The following is a 19,812-nucleotide window of genomic DNA, read 5'->3' on the forward strand; positions in this document are numbered from 1 at the left end:
ATTGAAACTGAAATATAACGTAACAATATGCAGAATACACGTTGTGATACTGTATCACAACGTGTATTCTGCATATTGTCGTTGTCATGAATAAACCGGTAAGTTTTTATTATCTTTTTTATTTTATTTATCAATATTACTATTAAATTAACAATTGTTAGAGGAATTCTAACGTAAGAGAAGAGTTGTTTTTCTCTGGTCGTTTTCTGTTTAGACCAAATTAACAAAGACAAAGTATTATAATTATACTGAAAGATAAAAGATAATAATCTCCCATCTGAAATATATATAATATTTTTCTACTATGTCTAGCTACTATGAGGACGATCAAAGCACATTGATCGAAACGTCTAGAAACTCAACAGTTCTTTTCAAAACTGATATACGTGGTGTATCGCAAACTTTATATCAACATTTGATTTCGCCATGCAAACCTTCAAACAATATTATAAAAATATTATTAATAAGCGTGAAGATAAAAGACTTTCACATAGTTAAGTGCAGTTGCCATTCGCCGTAGCGGATCTATTATTTTGAATTAGTAAACTTCGTAAACTTATTAGCAAAATCATTGTTAGCATTTGTAGCTTTCCCGTCTCCCTTAGATCTGCCTGTGATTTCTAATATAATGAGAATGATACAAATACAGTGCAATGCAAGTATGCGAGTACTATTTTCATTTTCTAAGATAGATTGAACCATATGCGACTTGTTTGTGATCAAACAATGTAACATGAACAAGATTGACTTATAAAAAGAGAGAAATATTCACAAGATCACTTCAATTCAATATCTAATTCATTTTAGTTGGTGACTTAAACATGACTTAAGTTGGCCTGGCTTCTATACCACAATATAAAACAACAAATACATGCTAACCTTCTATAAAATGGGTATTGTCAGTATAGCACAATAACAGATCAAAATACAATTGCAAATTGATTTAATTAATTAAAATAATTGAATAATTGAATACCATTAAAAAGTAGTGTAAAAATACTGATAGTAGTGATGATGTGATAATGACTCATTGAAAAAAAAAACCTCAGAAAATAAACATATCATAAATAATAATGAATCGGTAGCAACTAAATATGCCAGGTTGCAAAATACTGGGTGGCAAATGAAGGTGGCAATTTTTGTTGAGAAGAGGGCGGCTAAGAATTCCCAGTAGTTGGTCATAGCATTGGAAATGACAGTATTTAAAATGTTAAAAAAATGAATGAAATGTTTTTTTTTCTACTACATAGATTATGTCAACATTTGTGTTTCTGTCTCTACTGTTTCTTATTGAAAACACAATCGGTAAGTTTTTTTCAGGTGTACAACGGAAAGACCATTGTTCTATAACTATTTGTTGTGTTTACTTTAATAAAAAAAAAATTCAGTAAATAAAGATTTGGTTACTTCAGTGTACATATCTATATATCAGGGAAGGAAGAGGGGAGAGGGAAGGGAGAGGGGGAGAGGGGGAGAAGGAAGGGAGTGGGGCGGGAAGAGTGGGGAGAGGGGAGGAGAAGAATGAGAAAAAGGGGAAGAGAAGAATGAGAAAAGGAGGAGTAGGAGAGCGTTCGTGCGGGTGGCAACTGAATAAAACAAGGAAATTGTTATGCAGCACAATACATTCTTCAAACTAGGCATAATAATAATTGTGTTCGTCTTATTGAATGTACATAATAGGAATGCGGCTCTTATATATCGATGACCATAGAAATACCGAAAACTGTTCTATGATATATTGTTAATCATCCAGGTTCTAGATAAATATTCATAACACAATTATATTCATAACGTGAACTTATTTACAAATATTAACTTATTCTTAATCATAATTCGTTCAAACCAGAACTTGATATCTATAGCCATTAATTGTTTCCAATTTAGCATTCTATATTGCTAATTCTATTTATATTTTAGCCTCAGATGTTATACTATCTGTAGTAGAAGGTAATTCAATCACAATTCCTGGAGGTGGTATTCGCATTGACAAGATACATGCAGTAAGTTGGTTCAAAGGTGAAAAAGCATATCAATATCAACAAGGTATCGTTCATTCTAACAATCGTCAATCTGGCAGATTTTCGATCGTTAATTCCTATGGAGATTTGATGATACAGAATGTAAGTAGAGATGATGCAGGGTACTACACTGTTCAAGTTATTGAAAGTGGCGAGGAACTTAGCGAGACCAACACATATCACCTGGATGTATATTGTAAGAATAAAAAAATGTTTAATAATATTAGATCTTTAATTTAGATATTCTAAAATTAGATAAGTACGGTATATGTTTTTTCAACATTTACAATACCAATCATATTTCAATAAATGAAAACATTCACTTAAGGATTGAAACAAATTAATATTACATTGATAATTCTTATTATTTCTTCCTATTCTTATAAGAACATTCGTGTTCTGTTTTTAAAATACTTACATTTTGTGTAACACTATGTTTTGTAATAACTTACATACATTCATGTCAACATGTAAAACATTTATATATTAGATCTTAGTTAGCAGAGATATATATTTACCGATTCTCTGACAGTTAATGCATGCAATGTGATCACAAAAGACATATAGAGAGAGGAATAGCGCAGTCCGCTAATTGAGGCAACATTTAACATCAGTAGAATATTTCATATTGAGATTGAGCGAGTTGCTTCTAAAAACTATCACACATGAGAATACGAGTACCACGACCTCTCAAATAAATTCATTCTCGATTGCAAACTCGTTACAAACAAATACCGTACTAGTTGCTGGAGTATAGGAACTATGAGACTTATAAAAGCAAACATTTAATATGATATAATATGCCAACTGTTTGTACTAAGAAATTTGATTTGGCCGATTTTTGTTGTGAACTTTACAATATTTAGTTAAATGTAATAAGATTGCAATGCAAATTGTTATTGGAATTACAACCTAAAAATACGATTTGATTAGTTTAACAATCCAATGTCAAAATCAGTTGTTATCGCTTCAATCGATCTTAGACTAAATTGCTAATTATGATTGTGAAACAATGGTATTAAATAAAATCGACAGCAATAAGAAACTTACTTTCACTCAAATAATACATTATTGTTTTTGCAGAAAAGACGAGTAGGTCTGAAAGAAAACAAGTCTAAAGATAATGAACTTCAATATCAAGACATGCAATATGCGTCACCTCCTTCTCATTACCAGGAACTAAAACCCAGTAAGAAATAGATCACACGAAGGCGGAAAAATGTCAATACGTATGCAATTTCAAGATGACAAGATGACAATTTTCCTGAACACGTTTTATATTAAGTTCTCATTTACTTATAGATTTAATAGTAGGGGTATGAAAAGGTATGTAAAAACAAAAACGATTCTATACTAAAACTTAAATTAATAATTGTAATTTATAATGAACCACGCCTTCTACTAAACTACCTACATTTTTAAAGTTGATATAGTGCCATTAACAAAAATAATGATAAAACATGCATTAATTATTTCTGTAAATAATGTACAATAAAAATAATAATTCAAACAGCGCAAACTAGAAGTAGGCCTAATGTGCGTTATGTTTTTTCCACTAGTCAAATTTGCGAATCGAAAGCGTCAGCTTACACGCATGCGTGTATTGTAAAGCGAAACAAATATGCTAAACCAATCAGAGCTCAGGAAATTAGTTATGACGCTTCACTTATGCAAATCTTAAATCTCAGCAGCAGACACGCGATATAAATGAAAATCGCAGCTATCGGTCTTGTAGCGCGATTGTTTTCTCTGTAAAACATTTGGGAACTAAATTCCCTGAGTGTAAAACGGGCTTTTGGTAAACGTGTAAAGGTAATGTAAGGTAGAGGATAATTCTACAAAGTAGTAAAAACAATATAAGTTATAACTAAAGTGAGAAGACAAACTAAATGAAAAGATATGTTCTTTGATAGAAGAAGCCTACATATTTGAATAGTTCAAATACAATAATCAATATAATAGTTAAGGTTATCATATTACTAGTTATAACTCTATTATGTTTTAAGCATTTTGATTTTTTTATATTCTTTAGTTAACATTTTTCATTATAACGTCTTAAGTGTAGTCTTTTTGCAAAGGCAAGATATTCTATGAATTCAATCTTGGATTTCAACATGGCGGTTGGAATATAATATTTAAAACTTTGATAGCAATGTATATGGAATTCTATAATATAATAAACATGGGTATAGAAAACAATTCTAAACTGCAATTCAAATTACCAAAAACACATTTAACTTAATTATTTGCTTTTATTTGCTTTTAACATAAAATGCCTACAGCATCTGACGGATGGTGGTGCTAATGCTTTAGTGATTTATTGTAATAATTCCTATAAAATAAATGTCCTCAAAACATAAACAATAAAGATGAATAAATCAATCTTCATCATTTTGTAGTTACAGTAAAGTTATTCACTTCCAGAAGAAACAAGGCCATTTAGATGGCTGCAGTCGCGTGCTCAAGTTAGTGTTTACCGACCAACCGACCGACATACTGAGCTGTAGAGTCGCGTTGTACGCGACTAAAAAGAAAGCAACAAAACCATCATATCATAAACGACAAAATACAGTTAATAACAAAAAACCTTTTTTGATTATCCAATACATAACATGTCTGTTGGACTTAACTTGAGGATTTATTCTCGAGCATTTGCTGGTCAACAAAATTAAATAGTAATAGATGAGAACGTGTACCGTGACATCTCGCTGTTGCTGTAGCAAAAGCTTGAATGTAATCAGCAAAAATATATTATATAAAACGTAAAATTACTTGTAATAGTTCAACGTGATTGTGTTGTGTTTCCTACATTATTGAAAGTGCAATACAAACTGACTGCACGATCACAACGAGTATTCTACATATCATCGTCGCCTTGACCGCACTATCACAACGAGTATTCTACATATCGTCGTCGCCTTGGCATTATTCCGTGGAATGAGTCGGTAAGTGTTTATTTTTTAGTTTACTCCTACTTTTTATTTATCAACATATTCACATTGTTAGAATGGGATTTTCACGTAAACGAAGAGGTTTGTACACTTTTATCTGGTAATGTGGCATATTCACTTCCACAAGAAGTGAATGATGGAGTAAGAGCAGTTTTCTGTTTGGGCTCATGCCTATTACTTGCTCCTGGCAAGATGAATTGTAAAATGTACTTTATGAACTTTTGCCGAATAAATATTATTATTATTATTATTATATATTGTTTAATTGATCTAGACCGAAAATAATAATGATAAAGTACGTCAATAAGATATCAATCTACTATATACAAACAATGTGCCTTTCTCATAGGCCGACTTTTTTTTTCACACGTGCACAACTTTATTTAAAAATTGCTTTTCCACAACATGCATAAATAAAAGATCTATTTCTGATTTAAAAATCTGGTTTTTGTTTTTTATTTTGTAGTGGCACTACTACACTTATTGTGAAAAAAAGATTATATCTAGAGTCTTTTGACTATTTATAATTATGTATATTTGGGTAAATAATGTGAGGTTGAATAACGTTTCACAGTCGAAAAATAATATATACAGTAGGCTGTTTCCAATGAGAAAGAATACAATTACAATTGCAAACTCTTTCCATTTTCTAGTTGGACCCAATTGTGATTGTTAATGTAATTCAACAAACAAAACAAAACAATTTTAAATCGTTAAGAGATATGTTAAAACTGACATCCTTTTAAAACAAATGCAAACAACAAATACGTTGCTGGTGCACATATGCCCAACAATACAATGCCACACCAGTGATAACATTATTACTAGTAATGAAATCTCTCCATTTCATAAATACTAGTCATTCATGATGGTTTTTTGAAATATATTGGAGCATCAGTATTGTATTTTTAAATAATCTTATAGAAGAAAATAACAGTTATGTATACATTACTTTGGTACATGCTTGAATAATAATTTGATTTGAAATCAATTTCCTCTATTTCGAAAATTTGGAGTAAACTGTCATCGTTATTAAATCTAAAAACTGTATAAAGATAATACTTTCTTTCTCCTATAGATTATGGCGAGAATTGTATGCATATTTCTTTCATTACTGATTTTATTCGAAAGCGCTATAGGTAAGGGTTGTCAGCGATAAAAATCGCTTAACAAATGTGCACCTCCTCAAAACGTTGATTGATAAAATCAATACTTTTGCATTATGATTTTGATATAGTATACACTTGTGTGTACAAGACTATTTTTTTAAATAAAATAATAGGATAATATTTTGTATTTATAATGTAAATTTCTTTACTGGACACCAGATGATGTGCATTTATTATAAACTATAATGCAATGGTTTTTATGCATTTAGGTATGTTTAGTAATCCATATTTTAAAAAGGGTGCTTCCACAGACTACTTTGTGATTGTACGGTAGTATGTTTTTTTTTATGTAAACTATTTAATTATTATTTTATTATTATTTCATTTTTGCTGTGATTCATAAATACAGATTAGTTTATAATATTAATAATAATAATAATAAATAATTTATATCTAAGCCTCGGATCGTATAAAAGAACTGTCAATAATTGAAGATGAACAAATCACAATCTATGCTGGAGGTGGCATTCCCATTGATAAAATACACGCGGTAATTTGGTTCAGAGGTAAAGAAGTATATGGAGAAAGACAAATTGTTAACTCTGTTAGTCAACTTCAAAATGGAAAATTTTCAATCGGAAAAGTGTATGGGGATTTGATCATACAATATGTTGATATAACAGATGAAGGATATTACACAGTTCAGGTTAATGACGAGGAAACGGCTCGGACCACAACGTATCACCTGGATGTGTATTGTGAGTTATTTCCTAACCATTTCTATACATTAATGTAATAGCTTTTATAGAAGATGAACTTTTTAGTTTATTTATGCTAGTACAGTGATACTTTATAAAATAATTATATGAAATGAAAGTAATGCGATTTTCTATTCAGTACACTCTGATAACATAATGAACTAGGTAGTGTTATTCATATTTTTTACTTTGAATATCTTCTGGTCTAAGTAAGCATGTATTTTAAAACTAACTCTTCCCAGTATATTTAAATAATACTATCACTATCATCTTTACAGATATGGATTCTCCAAATTTCATAGCATCAATCGATAATAGCAATAGCCACTATGCATTCTACTGTATATGGGGTAACATATATCCCGAAATGGAACCGAAAGTAACATGGACACTTAATGGAAATTTATTAAATACATCAACGCCTAAATACAGTGTAACAGATGAAGGGAAACGTTGGAACAAACTGGTTATTTTTGAAAATATGTCTGAGAATGATTTTGGGAACTACTCTTGTCGTATTACTGTAAACCTGGATGAGGGTACTATGGAAAAGACAAGCAATTTAGAAGAAATATGGCAAGCATCTAGTTCTGGTAAGTAAAACATAACATTTGGTTCTAAAGCCTTGTCTACACTATCAAACTTTATGGGACACCAAAATATAATGTGCCCATATCTGGACATGATTATGTCACCTCACTACCATAGTAGTATTTTTTGTCAAATTAGTTTGTGTGCAGATTAGACAGAGCTGGAACCTAGTTCAGATCTATACCGTATATCATAGCAATAACAAAAGCGTAAGCGCAGTAGCGTCCTGTAAAGATATAGAGCCTAAGTGTATTATGTTGTTTTGAATTAATACTAGATACTTTCAACGGTTCATTTAGATTCATCGTAATTAGGAAAGTTTCGTGATGAGTCATATTATAAGTAAGGAAATGGTGATAGAAAGTAAGCACAGAATTGAACTGTCGCCACTAAAAAGTTATATTTATGTAAATATTTGTTTCATTTCAGCTGCTCCATCTATAGAGACGTTTTCGGTAATCGAAGGAGACCGAACCGTAATTCCAGCTAGAGTCGATGTGCCCATAAACACAATACAATCAATAACTTGGTACAAATTTAAATCACCACAAACAAACTATACAATTGTTAGTTTAACAAATCGAACCAATGGCCGCTTCTCAATTGATGGAACTGGCAAAAACTACGGTGATTTGATCATACAACATGCTGATAGAGAAGATGCGCGTTATTACACATGTCAGATTTTACAAAATAGAAATTCTAGAGAGAAGACCATTACGTATTATTTAGATTTATACTGTAAGTTTAGTATATCCTAGTGTATAGATATTTTGGCGATTAGACCTAACGTTATAATATTATTATAAAAACGTTTGAAGCATGGATAAAAAGATCTCATGTAGCTGACTCTATCACTTATGATATAATAATATTATACACATAATTATGAAATGAGGTAAATAATTCCATAAGAGGAAAAACTACTTACGTTTGATAAATAACTATATAAATAAAACCCAATACAATTTCCAACAATAATACAACACACAAGATCGCCTACTCTTAAATTCAGAATGAGTTGTGTTATTCCATTTTTATTTCAGATCTAGTTTCTCCAACTCTCACAACATTCACTGAAAACAGTCCTACTGGTAACAAATATGGTTTCTACTGCATATGGTTTAAAATGAACCCAGAGATGGAGCCGTACGTAGCATGGCTACATAATGGACATATATTAAAAACCTCAACGACTAAGTACAGTGTGATAAAGGACGAAGAAAGGAGCATACAAACACTCATTATTCTGGAAATGACTGAAAATGATGTTGGAGAATATGCGTGTCGTATTACGATTGAAACAAAATTAGGAATGCCTAATATGAGTAAAACAAGCACCATCGAATACGTTACGATAAGTAAGTAGGCCAACCCCTTTTTACTACCCTTGTCACACTTCTTTCTGTTACCTGCAATAACTTTAATATCTAAAACTAACTAATTTTCTTAGCATTTTGTTCTGTTTCAGGTGCGTTGGATTCACCTTCGTCAACAGGCCTATCAAGTACATTAATAGGAGGCTTAGCTACAGTGACAGTTGTTTGTATACTTGTCTCTATCCTTACTTGTGTAATAGCACGTGTTATGTATGTAAGTATTTCAAATTATACAGGAAATAAAAACACGGAGATGAATTAAATTCAACAAATGTACTGCATAGTAGAACTTTGACTTTGAATGATAATGTTAATGATGACGATGACTATGACACAATGATGACGATGACGGTGACTATGACACGATGGTGATGATGATGATTACGATGATAATAATGGTGCATAATGACCATCACGTGCAACTGGAACTTACATTTTTGTCTCATTTAGTATTACGTTTGCTTGGCCTAAGCATTACGTTTTAGATTGATTGGTATTATATTGCTCGTATCATTTTGTGACTTGAAAGAAAATACATTAGTCATTCAGTCGGTTCTGTTTATGATTTGAGAGTTATATAATAACTTAATGACACTGAATAAAAACAACAGAAAGTCTAAACTTTTACTTTCAATCAATATTAAAACACAGGAATTATTTAAAAAAATTTATATTCTTTTGATAGGAAAGACGAGTAAAGCAAATTAATTCTAAACGTAAAAGTCCTCAATACCAAGACCTGCAATTTATGCCACGCCCTGACCAGTACCAAGAGCTTACTATAGATTCTAGAATACACGACGGTGTCACCAACAAAAATAAAACAGATAGAAAAATCTCGGAAACGAGTTCGAAGGTTAACGTTGTTTATGAAGACATACCTAATTAAATTAGTTCTACAAAATAAAAAATGTTTGTCAATCACTTTTATGGAAAATGGAGATTATGTGAACACGCTTTAAGTATGAAGAAGCATAAGGTACATCTACTACATTATTGATGACTATAACTTAATAAAATCCTCTAAATAATTCCTCAACTACAGTAGTAACAAAAAAACACGTCGAAAAGTGACAAACCCATCTATAGTCTATACTGCACCATTGAGTCACACAATTGGCTTGCAGATTAATCGTTGACATTAAAATCTATTTGATCTATGCCTATGATTGTATAGCGCCCCCTACAATATAAAACTTTATGCTGTAATTAAGCTAATGAATTATTTATGATTGAATTGTATAGGTAACTTGTTGCTAAATAAACTTTTATATAATAATTAACACTCATCAATTTATAAAAAGAAATTACGTAAATTGTAATTAATAAATATGTATAAAAATAATATGTGTCCATGACCAAAGTAAAGTGTTTTCCTTTTAAAAAAAGAAAAAATATATTATGGAATAAAGCAGGTAGGCCTACAGCAGGCTTTTTGTACAAATCATAGGTTAGCATCAATATACTTTTTTTAACCATTAGACATACTTTTAGTTTGATTTACGTATTTGTTAACATGAAATTAAACATAACAATATTTCCACGTATTCGAAGGTAACTAAATCAGGTCATTCTTAGAAAAGTGATAACTAATGTAGTTGTTAGTTTACTGTAATCATGATTGTAAATAAGTTTATTATCTAGAATTAATGAAATCATTAAAACCAACATAGTGATTGCTATTAATATTATCATTATTATTATTATTACCATCGGTTTCTTTTATCATTATATTATTACATTTCTCTTTTCTATTTTATTTCGTTTTCTATACGGTTTAATAGAGCACTGTAGTTAGCATTTCTCTACTGAGGGGCAACCGTATATTGAAATCTATAATTCTAATGAATGTTCAAATGACAAAATTTTCCAATGTATAAAACATTTGTTAAACCGTAATCACCAAAAAGTGATGTTCCCATATGAACATGATGATCACTATTATAATATGGCATTATCACATTTGGACACATCGCACCTAAAGTCTGATAGTGCAGACAGAGCTTTAGAATAACACAGGTATGAAACTCATTGTCATTGTATCGTAAGCATGGTTGATTTCTAAAAATATAAATGTATTTTTTGTCTTTTATACTTTGTATGATTTGTTACTTTTTATAAACATTAATTTCACGAGGTTCATTAAAATATGTTACAAACGGGTCAACATTGTACATTCATACAAACGTAATTGTTCAAAACATTAATGTTAATACGTTCATGTACATTAATTCGGTTTATGGTTATATACTGTAATACAATTTACAATTTCAAAAATGATACCGGTTTTATAATATATAATAATTACACAATAAATGGAGTACGCGATACAATAACGTGTATTTTATTGCTAATTTTCTTTTTTCACTACCGGCGTATGGCCGTTTTCTTTGATCCGATACTGTATTTTTTAATTTAAAACCATTGCTTGTTCTTATCAATTTCATTCGTGTAAGGTCAAGCTTTGCTGGTGGTGGTGGACATTTGGTGACAACTTTTAACAATAACACATAAAGTCTAACCCAAATTGTTATTAGATAATGGCAACATATATGTTTTTGCTCTTTCTCATCCAACAGACGACAGGTAAGATATCATTGTAATAAAGTGAAGAAAATTGATGGGGTGGGGTTGTGAATTGTGTCAGTTTCGCCCCTCGGCCGAAAAAAGTGTTATTTGTCTAGTATAAAGATATGATACAAGGAATGAAAGTACCTGGAAGGATCTACTACCGTATTCGATATCGACACCGGTGGACCTTTTTGCAGAGTAAATTGAAGTGGTGAACTACGATATATCAGTGAATTTTTGACAATATTATGTGTACAGGTATTTAAATATTAATTTCCCACATTGCTTCTGTTACCTACAGAAAAGAAGAGCATCAGTAGAAATTCATTCTAAACAAGATCTACAATACCAAGATGTGCAACTTTCTTCATTCCCCTCCGTGTACATCGATTCTAACATAGACAACGGTGTTATCTATGCAAATACAGAGGCCGGCAATATGTCGGATAGGTGGCCGAAGGAAGACGGAGCCGGCAAAATGCTGGATGCGTGGCCCAAGGATGACGTAAGCAGGAACATGGCGGATGAATTGCCAAAGGGCGGCGTTACGGTGAAATTTTCGGATGCGTGGCCAAAGAGCGGCGTTACGGTGAACATGTCGGATGCGAGGCCGAATAAGGATGAACTCAATTATGAAGTTGTGAATTATTAGATCCAAAAATGTTGTTGAATAAGAGTGATAGATTTTAGTTTCAACAACTTCTATAGCTAGTTGTCTTGTTGTTGTTTTATTGAAAAGTCTAAATTATCAAGCTTTATTTCTCGATTTGTTCTCTTATATTTGTATTGTATAAAATCTGTATAAAGAAGCTATGTCTACACTCTATCAAACTAAGTGTGAAATGCCCAAATATGGTAGTGATATGAGATCATCAGGTCCATATATGGTCACATGACATTGTTTTTGTCACATCAAATTTGAGTGTAAACAGAACATGGCTAGCCCAGTCACGTGTCCAAATTTGAGTTAGTGCTTACCGACCGACCGACATAGTGAGCTATTAGAGTCGCGTTGCACGCGATTAAAAATAAAATATTACACTAAATATACATTATACGGTAAGTGAGATCATGGCGGTATTGTTAATTTTACTTCCATGTCGTGATAGTTTGTACGTTTATTTGTTCGTTATTCAAATGTTTGTTACTGTATGCATAGAGCTTGGATCCAAGGTTTGGGCCAAAATCGGGTCAAAATGCCCACTTTTTCGGATTGTACTGGAAAGGTTTTAAACTAAATTTGAAAGCCGCAATGCAATTTCTTAATATAGGCCTAAAATGAGCAAAATAGCAATTAGAAAAATTACAAATACTGTTACTATTGATATTGACATGGATTGTATGTTCAATTGTATTTCATTTTTATGGCAAAAATTGTATTTCTAATACAATATAATACTGAATAAAATAGCAATAGAGATTGTGTGTTGTTCGTGTGTGTATGGAACGTTTGAATATCCAATTCAATTACTGTAACTTTTGTCGCATTTTTTTTTATCTGTTTGTTCTATTCTTAGTTCGTATTGCTAAAGTATACAATGAAAATGAAACTACCGTTTCTAATGTAAAGAAAAACGTACTTTTGTACTGATAAACAAAATGATAAATAATTGGAGTAGTTCTTGACGTAAAACAAAGTATAAAAGGTAAAAGTTAAATTTAGATTATGCCCTTTCAATTCGAGGTTGTTTTAAAGAATTTTCTAAATACATTTACACTCTTAGTAACTTGACATGACATACTTTGAATGAATAAAACTAAAAAAAAACTAATTGTATCAATGAAGATAATGAAGATAATGTACAAGGCCATGAGGATATGGCCACTATATTAAATATTTCTAGAATGTTGTTAGGAATACTATATAATAATGACGAACACACAATTTCATTATTTTTTTCTGAAATGTTATAAAGAAGCTTCGAGAATTTTACATATCCGACACAACGGTTTAATTAAAAGTATATTGACATTATTGATTTCAAAGTTATAAAAACTGAAAACAAAATAATGGGAATGTTAAAGTAGTTGTATGACGCAATACAATAGAGAAGCTTTACTTCGTATTTAACAACATTTTAGTCGCGTGCAACTTTTGACAGTAACTTGAGCAAGCGACTGCCAGCCATGTAGGCCTATATGGCCTTGTTAAAGTATGATTTTCACTTTAATCTATAATTAAATCGTTTGTGAAAGTAATTTGGACTGTTGAGTAGACAAACAGCATATGGTTTATAGGAACGGTAATGCACAGAACGTGATGGTTATTTCGAGACACAAGCAACGGTAGTCATCTCCTCACCTGAACACGTCACGCGTGCTTTATGGTGTGTTCCTGCGTTAGACAAGCTAGATTTGCGAAGTCCAAAGGAAGAACTAATTTATTTTTATTTAATGGATTTAGAAAAATCAAAGTGAATTCACAGTCTGCCCATACTATAATAATATACATAAAATATGATGTTTTAGTTCCAACAAAAGTTGGGGAACTTTGGCCTACCGCGTGCAGCGCTTTCGCTTCGTACTGATCGATCATTTTTTATTTTTGAAAAGTTTCAAAATGACTTCATAAATGTTGGTATCGTATCGAACGGTAAATCGATTATAGTCTCGATAAGAACGGAACGGATTATACTGGACTTATATACGCATGCGCAGATTAATATGTTTTATAATAATTACAATATCCTTTCATATCTACCGTCACGATGTGAAAGCTCACGACTGTGACGCGACATTGTGCGGTTTATGGTTATTTTTTATTGTATATTAAAACTTGACACAATTGCATTGATGTACGTTACAGGCTATACTCTCGTACTTGACGTTGCATTTGGAAAGAGACCTGATTGGAAGCTATTTGAACTAAGTCTAACCAAACTAAAGCCTATTACGAATCGTATTTTAGAGATATGGCAACTTACCTGTTTCTGCTGTTCCTTATTCAACAAACGATAGGTAAGATAGTGCAAGGTTTGATATGGGAGTAGGGTGTGGTTGATGCTCTTCTCAAAGTCAAATGAAATATATCATGGGTTCGTCTACATAGTCTAAATAGTTCGTCACTGGGTAGACGAAACCATGATATATTTTTATTTCACTTTATTTTAATACAAAAATACATAGAGAACTGGACTATTGTGTGTAAAATGCCAGTTTTACCCGACAGCGGAGTAATCGCGTATCGCGTCGACGAACAGATAGCATTATCCTATTATAATTATTTTAACAAATTATTTTATTTTTAGTCTCTCATGTTCTACTATTGAACGACGATAAAACGTTCTTTTAATACAATAAGTTGTGTTTGTTATATTATCTGATCTTATCTTATCAAATATTACTATCATTAAGATGATCGAAATTAACTTTCTTTTTAGCTTCACAGACTAGACGTCTGCCGATAATCGAAGGTGAGCAACTATTAGTGATCCCAGCTTTATCTTGTCTGTCACCTGCTGAAGTAGATTCGACCAGTTGGTTCAATGGTACAGGAACACATCCAACTAAATTACTCGTTAATTCTGCTAATAATTCTAAATTTGGCAATTTCCTAATCAATGACATTTATGGCGATTTGATTATACAACGCGTAAAGAGGGAGGATGCTGGGCTTTACACTTCACATGTAGTTGCAATTGACGAAGTAAACGGTTACACAAATACGTATCATTTAGAAATATACTGTAAGTTATTACGGGTTTTATTGTTAGTAGCAACAGTAGTTACATAATGTAAAAGATTATCTAAGGTGATATAACTATTAAACAGGTATTGTCCCCAAAAAAAACATGAACAATTAATATTAAATTAAATCAGACTTTGAATAGGTTACTTTGTAGTTTTAATAAAGTTAATCCCTTCCGTAAAAAAAATAAACAAACAAAAATAATGTTGTTTGATATAAAATGACAAAATAAATGGTCAAATTCAACCAAAAATTCATTGGCTGGCAGCCAATTTGACTATTTTGTTTTAAAATTACAGTTTTTTCATGTAAATATATATATTTTTTTCGATTCAATTTTTGTTCAAAGTGGCTAACTATGTGACATAAAATGGCATATTCAACAAACAAATATTTAATTTAATTATTAGTTTTATTATAGTTTATTAAACTATTTACTATTAGACCATATCTAGGCAAACTGTAGTAATCTAGGAAGTGTGGCTTCGAGGCAACGTAAACAATTTCATGTTTAGTACATTCTAACTTCTGGAAATGACAATTACAAATCTAAAAAGTTTGTATGATGAAAATGTAAAATGCTTATAGGCCTATTCTTCTATTAGCCTATTTTTACTGGCGTCATTTATTCTAAACCCACTTTTTTCTCTATCCAAAGATATTGATTTTCCAACTCTCACATCCTACACTGAAAACAACAGTAGTGAGATCAACAATGTTATATTTCACTGCGAATGGGGTGAAATTTATCCCCAAAACGATCCGAACATAACGTGGATACACAATGGAAAAACTCTTGACATAGACACGAAAACGACCAAATACAATGTGATCACAAAAGAGAAAACAAGTACACTGGTTTTTCATCAATTTTCTGACACCGACTTTGGGAACTATGCTTGTCGTATCACCGTTGAAACAAAGAAAGGCAATATGACCAAGACGAGTAATTTAGAGGAGATTGGGCCGCAAAAAGCGGTTTCTAGTAAGTTACCGGTATAAATACAATTTCCTATGGGAAGCGACTGTAGGGCCTACAAATTATTATAAAATAATATGAATAATGTGTGAAGGCAATAATAATCATTTTTATGTTATAGATGTTGATGAAGACACTAGTAGCAATAAAAGCATCAGAAAAAGATCCCTAGGCCTGTGGTTCATTGTGTTTGTGTGTGCGACGGTATTTATTGTTTGCGTTATTGGCGTTTTATTGTCAATTACCAACAGAAAGAGTAAGAATGTAATTTATTTCTATTTCATATTTAAAAAAATGATATTGTGCACTTCCAAATTATTGAATTAACTCTTAAATCTACTTTAAAAAAAATTAAATAAAGCAAGAATCTATACTAAAGGGGGCGCTATGTCTTTAATAAATGTATCATTCTTTCAATATGTAACGAGATAGTTTTCAGTAGAGTTTCAATGTTAAAAGCAACTCTTTAGTTTCAAGTGCTGCATTAACATATTGGTACCACATTTCAACTAACGTGTGCAATACGCATTACATTGTCACTAGTCTATAGAGGGCGATCTATATTTAATACTACCAGAGCCGGCCATATAAAGAGTTACGACATTGAAAATTAGAAGCCATTTTTGTGTCAAAGAATTCGCACGCTGAGGGCGCGCGCGTCTCTTTTGTATAGCGTTTTCCTGTAGTTCCATGCATTATTTTTAGATTTTGTTGTCAATGAAATAACGCTTAGATTCCGTTTTTATTTTAGTAAATAATGTTATTAATGGTATTAATTTGGTAACATATATATATTGTGTCTATAATAACAAAAGAATAAATGCTAGGGCCTACATGCAAGTCAGGATACATCAAAGCATGAACCAATACAAAAAACACACAAATTCACCCCTCTTTTATACAGTATATGGCTCTCTGTGTGTTTTTGACACAAACTTTCAGAGACTCGTTCATCATTTCATTTGTAATAATTTGCCTTTATTATTTTAATATTGTTCATACCTATTCAATATATTAACAAATATATCCACGACACTTTATTATTTTATTTAGTCATCAAAGCATGCATTATGAATTGAAAATATTACATAATTGTTATTAATGGGACGTAGTTATGGGATGTTTTGTTCCAAAATCAATCAATCGAACGTTATAATGTACTAGCGTACGCGCGCGCAATATTCTTTGGCGCAAGTGGTTCTGTACGCTGTGCACGTCGATATTCCACCGTAAAATGTGCAATTACATTTTTTTAATATAAGAAAAAGTTTAAAGTAATTTCTTGCTCCTATACTTTACATGCATTAACGGAGACAAGTTTGACACAAATTGATCTGCATATCACGTGACTTAAATCCAATGTCGTAACTCTTTATATATATGGCTCTGAATACTACTGTACCTGATAGAGAGTGTGCTATATTTTAAAACCGAATAGTTCAGTTCAACTAATAATGCTGTACGTAATTTGTGAATACTGTTTCAATTATTACAAAAACAATTACGAATTGAATTTTTTTAATGATACATTAATTGTTAAATGGTTTGTTGGTGGCGATACTGAGGCGGTTACTTATATCACCCAGTAGGGCCTACTGCCAGAGGCAACTGATCATTTTCTAAATAATCCCTAAATCAGTGAAAAGGCAGATATATGTTGTATGTCACCCAATAACGTTTTATTATTGTGTCTATAGGGAAAAGAGATAGCAGAAATTTATATCAAACATCAGAATTTACTTCAAGCATTACAGGAGGCCCGGACAACGGAGATAATTTACCGGTACCTCCATCATACCTAGACGTTACCGAACATGTCAATATTCCGGATGTATGTGATGGCACTACTATGGCAACTATTGAAACAGAAACTATTTCAGTAAATTGTTTAGTGTATGATGAAATTCCAAACTGATTTATTTAAAACTAGTTATACGCATGCTCGGTCCTTTTCGATTCTATTAGCCTAAATACATTACATTTGCAAAAATACGTATAAATTCTACTCAGCGTACGCCAAAAGTAACAAGGCCAACAGCCATAAGTCGCGTGATAGTGATACCGGACCGACAGACAGACCGACAGACCGACCGACCGACATAATAAACTATAGAGTCGCCGCGCGTCCACGCGACTAAAAATGCTAGCGGGAACCATAACCATTATATAACCAGGACCTACTAAACAACGTCGATGTCGCCGTACGTTTGGCTATGTAGGCCTACAACTGTTCGAGATTAAGTTCTTTATGGGTACAGCATTCATAGATATAGAACCTCACTTTATAGTCTATCTCGTAAATATACCGTAAAATCTAATAATAAACTTTATTTATCATGATAGTCGAGATCCATGATTATGAAGTAAATCCTTCAGATAACGTTAGCATACAATATGAAATACTCAGTAGTTCTGAACAGCCGGTTCAAGCACTCATACGAGACAAGCCTAGCTAGGATATAATAAGAACAAGTCTTAAAGGGCTACTGAAAGACACAAGCGAACTATGCTGTTTTCTAACTAATAGTGATATATTATATTAAAAATAAAAGTAAACTTTTAATAATGCAAAAATTAACATTCTTAGACCGAATAATTTGTTTGTCTTATTTCGGAGAAAAGTTTTTTTTTATCTAAGTAGGAAGGTGTCGGCCAAAACATTAGTGTCGCAAACAGTACGGCAGTTAAAACAAAATCATTTGCATTGTAATTTAAATGATCACTAACTCAGAGTAGATTAGTAAACAATGGTGTACTTATTAACGGTAATGATACACTTTTACTTTCACTCCATATTGCATTATTGCTATTTTTCTTACAGAAAAGACGAATAAAAGAAATCCATATTCTTCTTTCTTATTCTGTCTTATTCTTTCTTATTTCTTCATTTCCATTCATCATACATATTCATAAACATACATAAAAAAGAAACAAAGAGAAAAAAAGAATGGAAAGGGGGAATCTCGAAAGCATAGATTTATAGAAGAAGAAGCTAACTTGCTTTTTACTTTAAATTAATACAGACTATAAAATATAAACAATTTAAAAAAAGCTTTTTTTCCTTAAGCAATATCGTTTAAATAATGATTATAATTATACTCCAGGAATAATTGATTGTTTTTTTTAAATCATGCAATTATGAAAAATGTAATAAAAAAGAAAACATATACATGTGACTAACTGTTACGTTGCTCCGGTTTCTACTGTAAAGCTCAGTCTACTTATTAAACTTTATGTGACAAGAAAATGTGATGTGCCCATATATGGACATTATGATGTCATTTCACTACAATATTTGGGCATATCACTACTATATTATTTAGGAACTACATTTTAATCAAACTAGTTTGATAGTGTAGACAGAGCTTAAAACAAGCTAACGTGTATTAGAATGTTCGTCCCAACACATGCGTTTTGTATGGTGTCCCAGTGTGTGTATTCTGCAGAGTTTTGCTATGCATGTAAAACGGGTATTTGTTCTCACTTTAATGTCATACAAAGTACAATTTATGTTACTGGAGGGCAGCGCAAAAAGCCAAGACTGGTATATAAGGTATATAAAAATTACCGGAACATCAAAATAATTTGATTACCCCTTCCGGACCAGCAGAGACAAGAAAGACCGGGAAATCTGAAACTTAATTTGATGCCTCTCGGTATCCCAACATGCAACGGTACGACCGACCACCGCCCTCCGCGACACAACATTATCTTTTATTGTGCCTATGAAAAATGTTGTTATCTTCATATAAAAAGTGTATCTATAAT

At 31.7% G+C, this 19,812-nt stretch overlaps 3 protein-coding genes across 3 annotated transcripts; all 3 read left to right on the forward strand.

The window, feature by feature from the left end:
* Nucleotides 1–20: 20 nt before the first annotated feature.
* On the forward strand, nt 21–3,993 carry LOC140056938 (uncharacterized). The gene is made up of 4 exons (XM_072102466.1): nt 21–98; nt 1,251–1,305; nt 1,918–2,214; nt 3,102–3,993. Coding segments are annotated over exons 1-4 (366 nt in total). The 5' UTR covers nt 21–86; the 3' UTR covers nt 3,104–3,993.
* A 908-nt stretch (nt 3,994–4,901) lies between these two features.
* LOC140056747 (uncharacterized) lies at nt 4,902–18,927 on the forward strand. Its single transcript, XM_072102221.1, has 6 exons — nt 4,902–4,963; nt 14,184–14,335; nt 14,758–15,063; nt 15,724–16,050; nt 16,166–16,300; nt 17,742–18,927. Exons 2-6 carry the CDS (start codon nt 14,290–14,292, stop codon nt 17,957–17,959), a joined length of 1,032 nt encoding a protein of 343 aa, XP_071958322.1. The 5' UTR covers nt 4,902–4,963; nt 14,184–14,289; the 3' UTR covers nt 17,960–18,927.
* LOC140057562 (uncharacterized) lies at nt 5,026–9,068 on the forward strand. The gene is made up of 6 exons (XM_072103276.1): nt 5,026–5,050; nt 6,537–6,836; nt 7,115–7,429; nt 7,857–8,168; nt 8,474–8,788; nt 8,899–9,068. Exons 1-6 carry the CDS (start codon nt 5,026–5,028, stop codon nt 9,066–9,068), a joined length of 1,437 nt encoding a protein of 478 aa, XP_071959377.1.
* Nucleotides 18,928–19,812: the final 885 nt, after the last annotated feature.

The sequence above is a fragment of the Antedon mediterranea genome, chromosome 8 (assembly GCF_964355755.1).
Source record: "Antedon mediterranea chromosome 8, ecAntMedi1.1, whole genome shotgun sequence".
Lineage (NCBI taxonomy): Eukaryota > Metazoa > Echinodermata > Crinoidea > Comatulida > Antedonidae > Antedon > Antedon mediterranea.

Excerpts from the sequence above, each read along its gene's own strand:
- LOC140057562 (XM_072103276.1), top strand. The coding sequence starts at position 5,026 with ATGGGATTTTCACGTAAACGAAGAG. Across the intron at positions 7,430-7,856 it reads ATGGCAAGCATCTAGTTCTG|CTGCTCCATCTATAGAGACG; the intron begins GTAAGTAAAACA and ends GTTTCATTTCAG. Across the intron at positions 8,169-8,473 it reads GTATTATTTAGATTTATACT|ATCTAGTTTCTCCAACTCTC; the intron begins GTAAGTTTAGTA and ends TTTTTATTTCAG.
- LOC140056938 (XM_072102466.1), top strand. Across the intron at positions 1,306-1,917 it reads TCTTATTGAAAACACAATCG|CCTCAGATGTTATACTATCT; the intron begins GTAAGTTTTTTT and ends TTTATATTTTAG.
- LOC140056747 (XM_072102221.1), top strand. The coding sequence starts at position 14,290 with ATGGCAACTTACCTGTTTCTGCTGTTCCTTATTCAACAAACGATAG. Across the intron at positions 15,064-15,723 it reads GTATCATTTAGAAATATACT|ATATTGATTTTCCAACTCTC; the intron begins GTAAGTTATTAC and ends CTCTATCCAAAG. Across the intron at positions 16,301-17,741 it reads GTCAATTACCAACAGAAAGA|GGAAAAGAGATAGCAGAAAT; the intron begins GTAAGAATGTAA and ends TTGTGTCTATAG.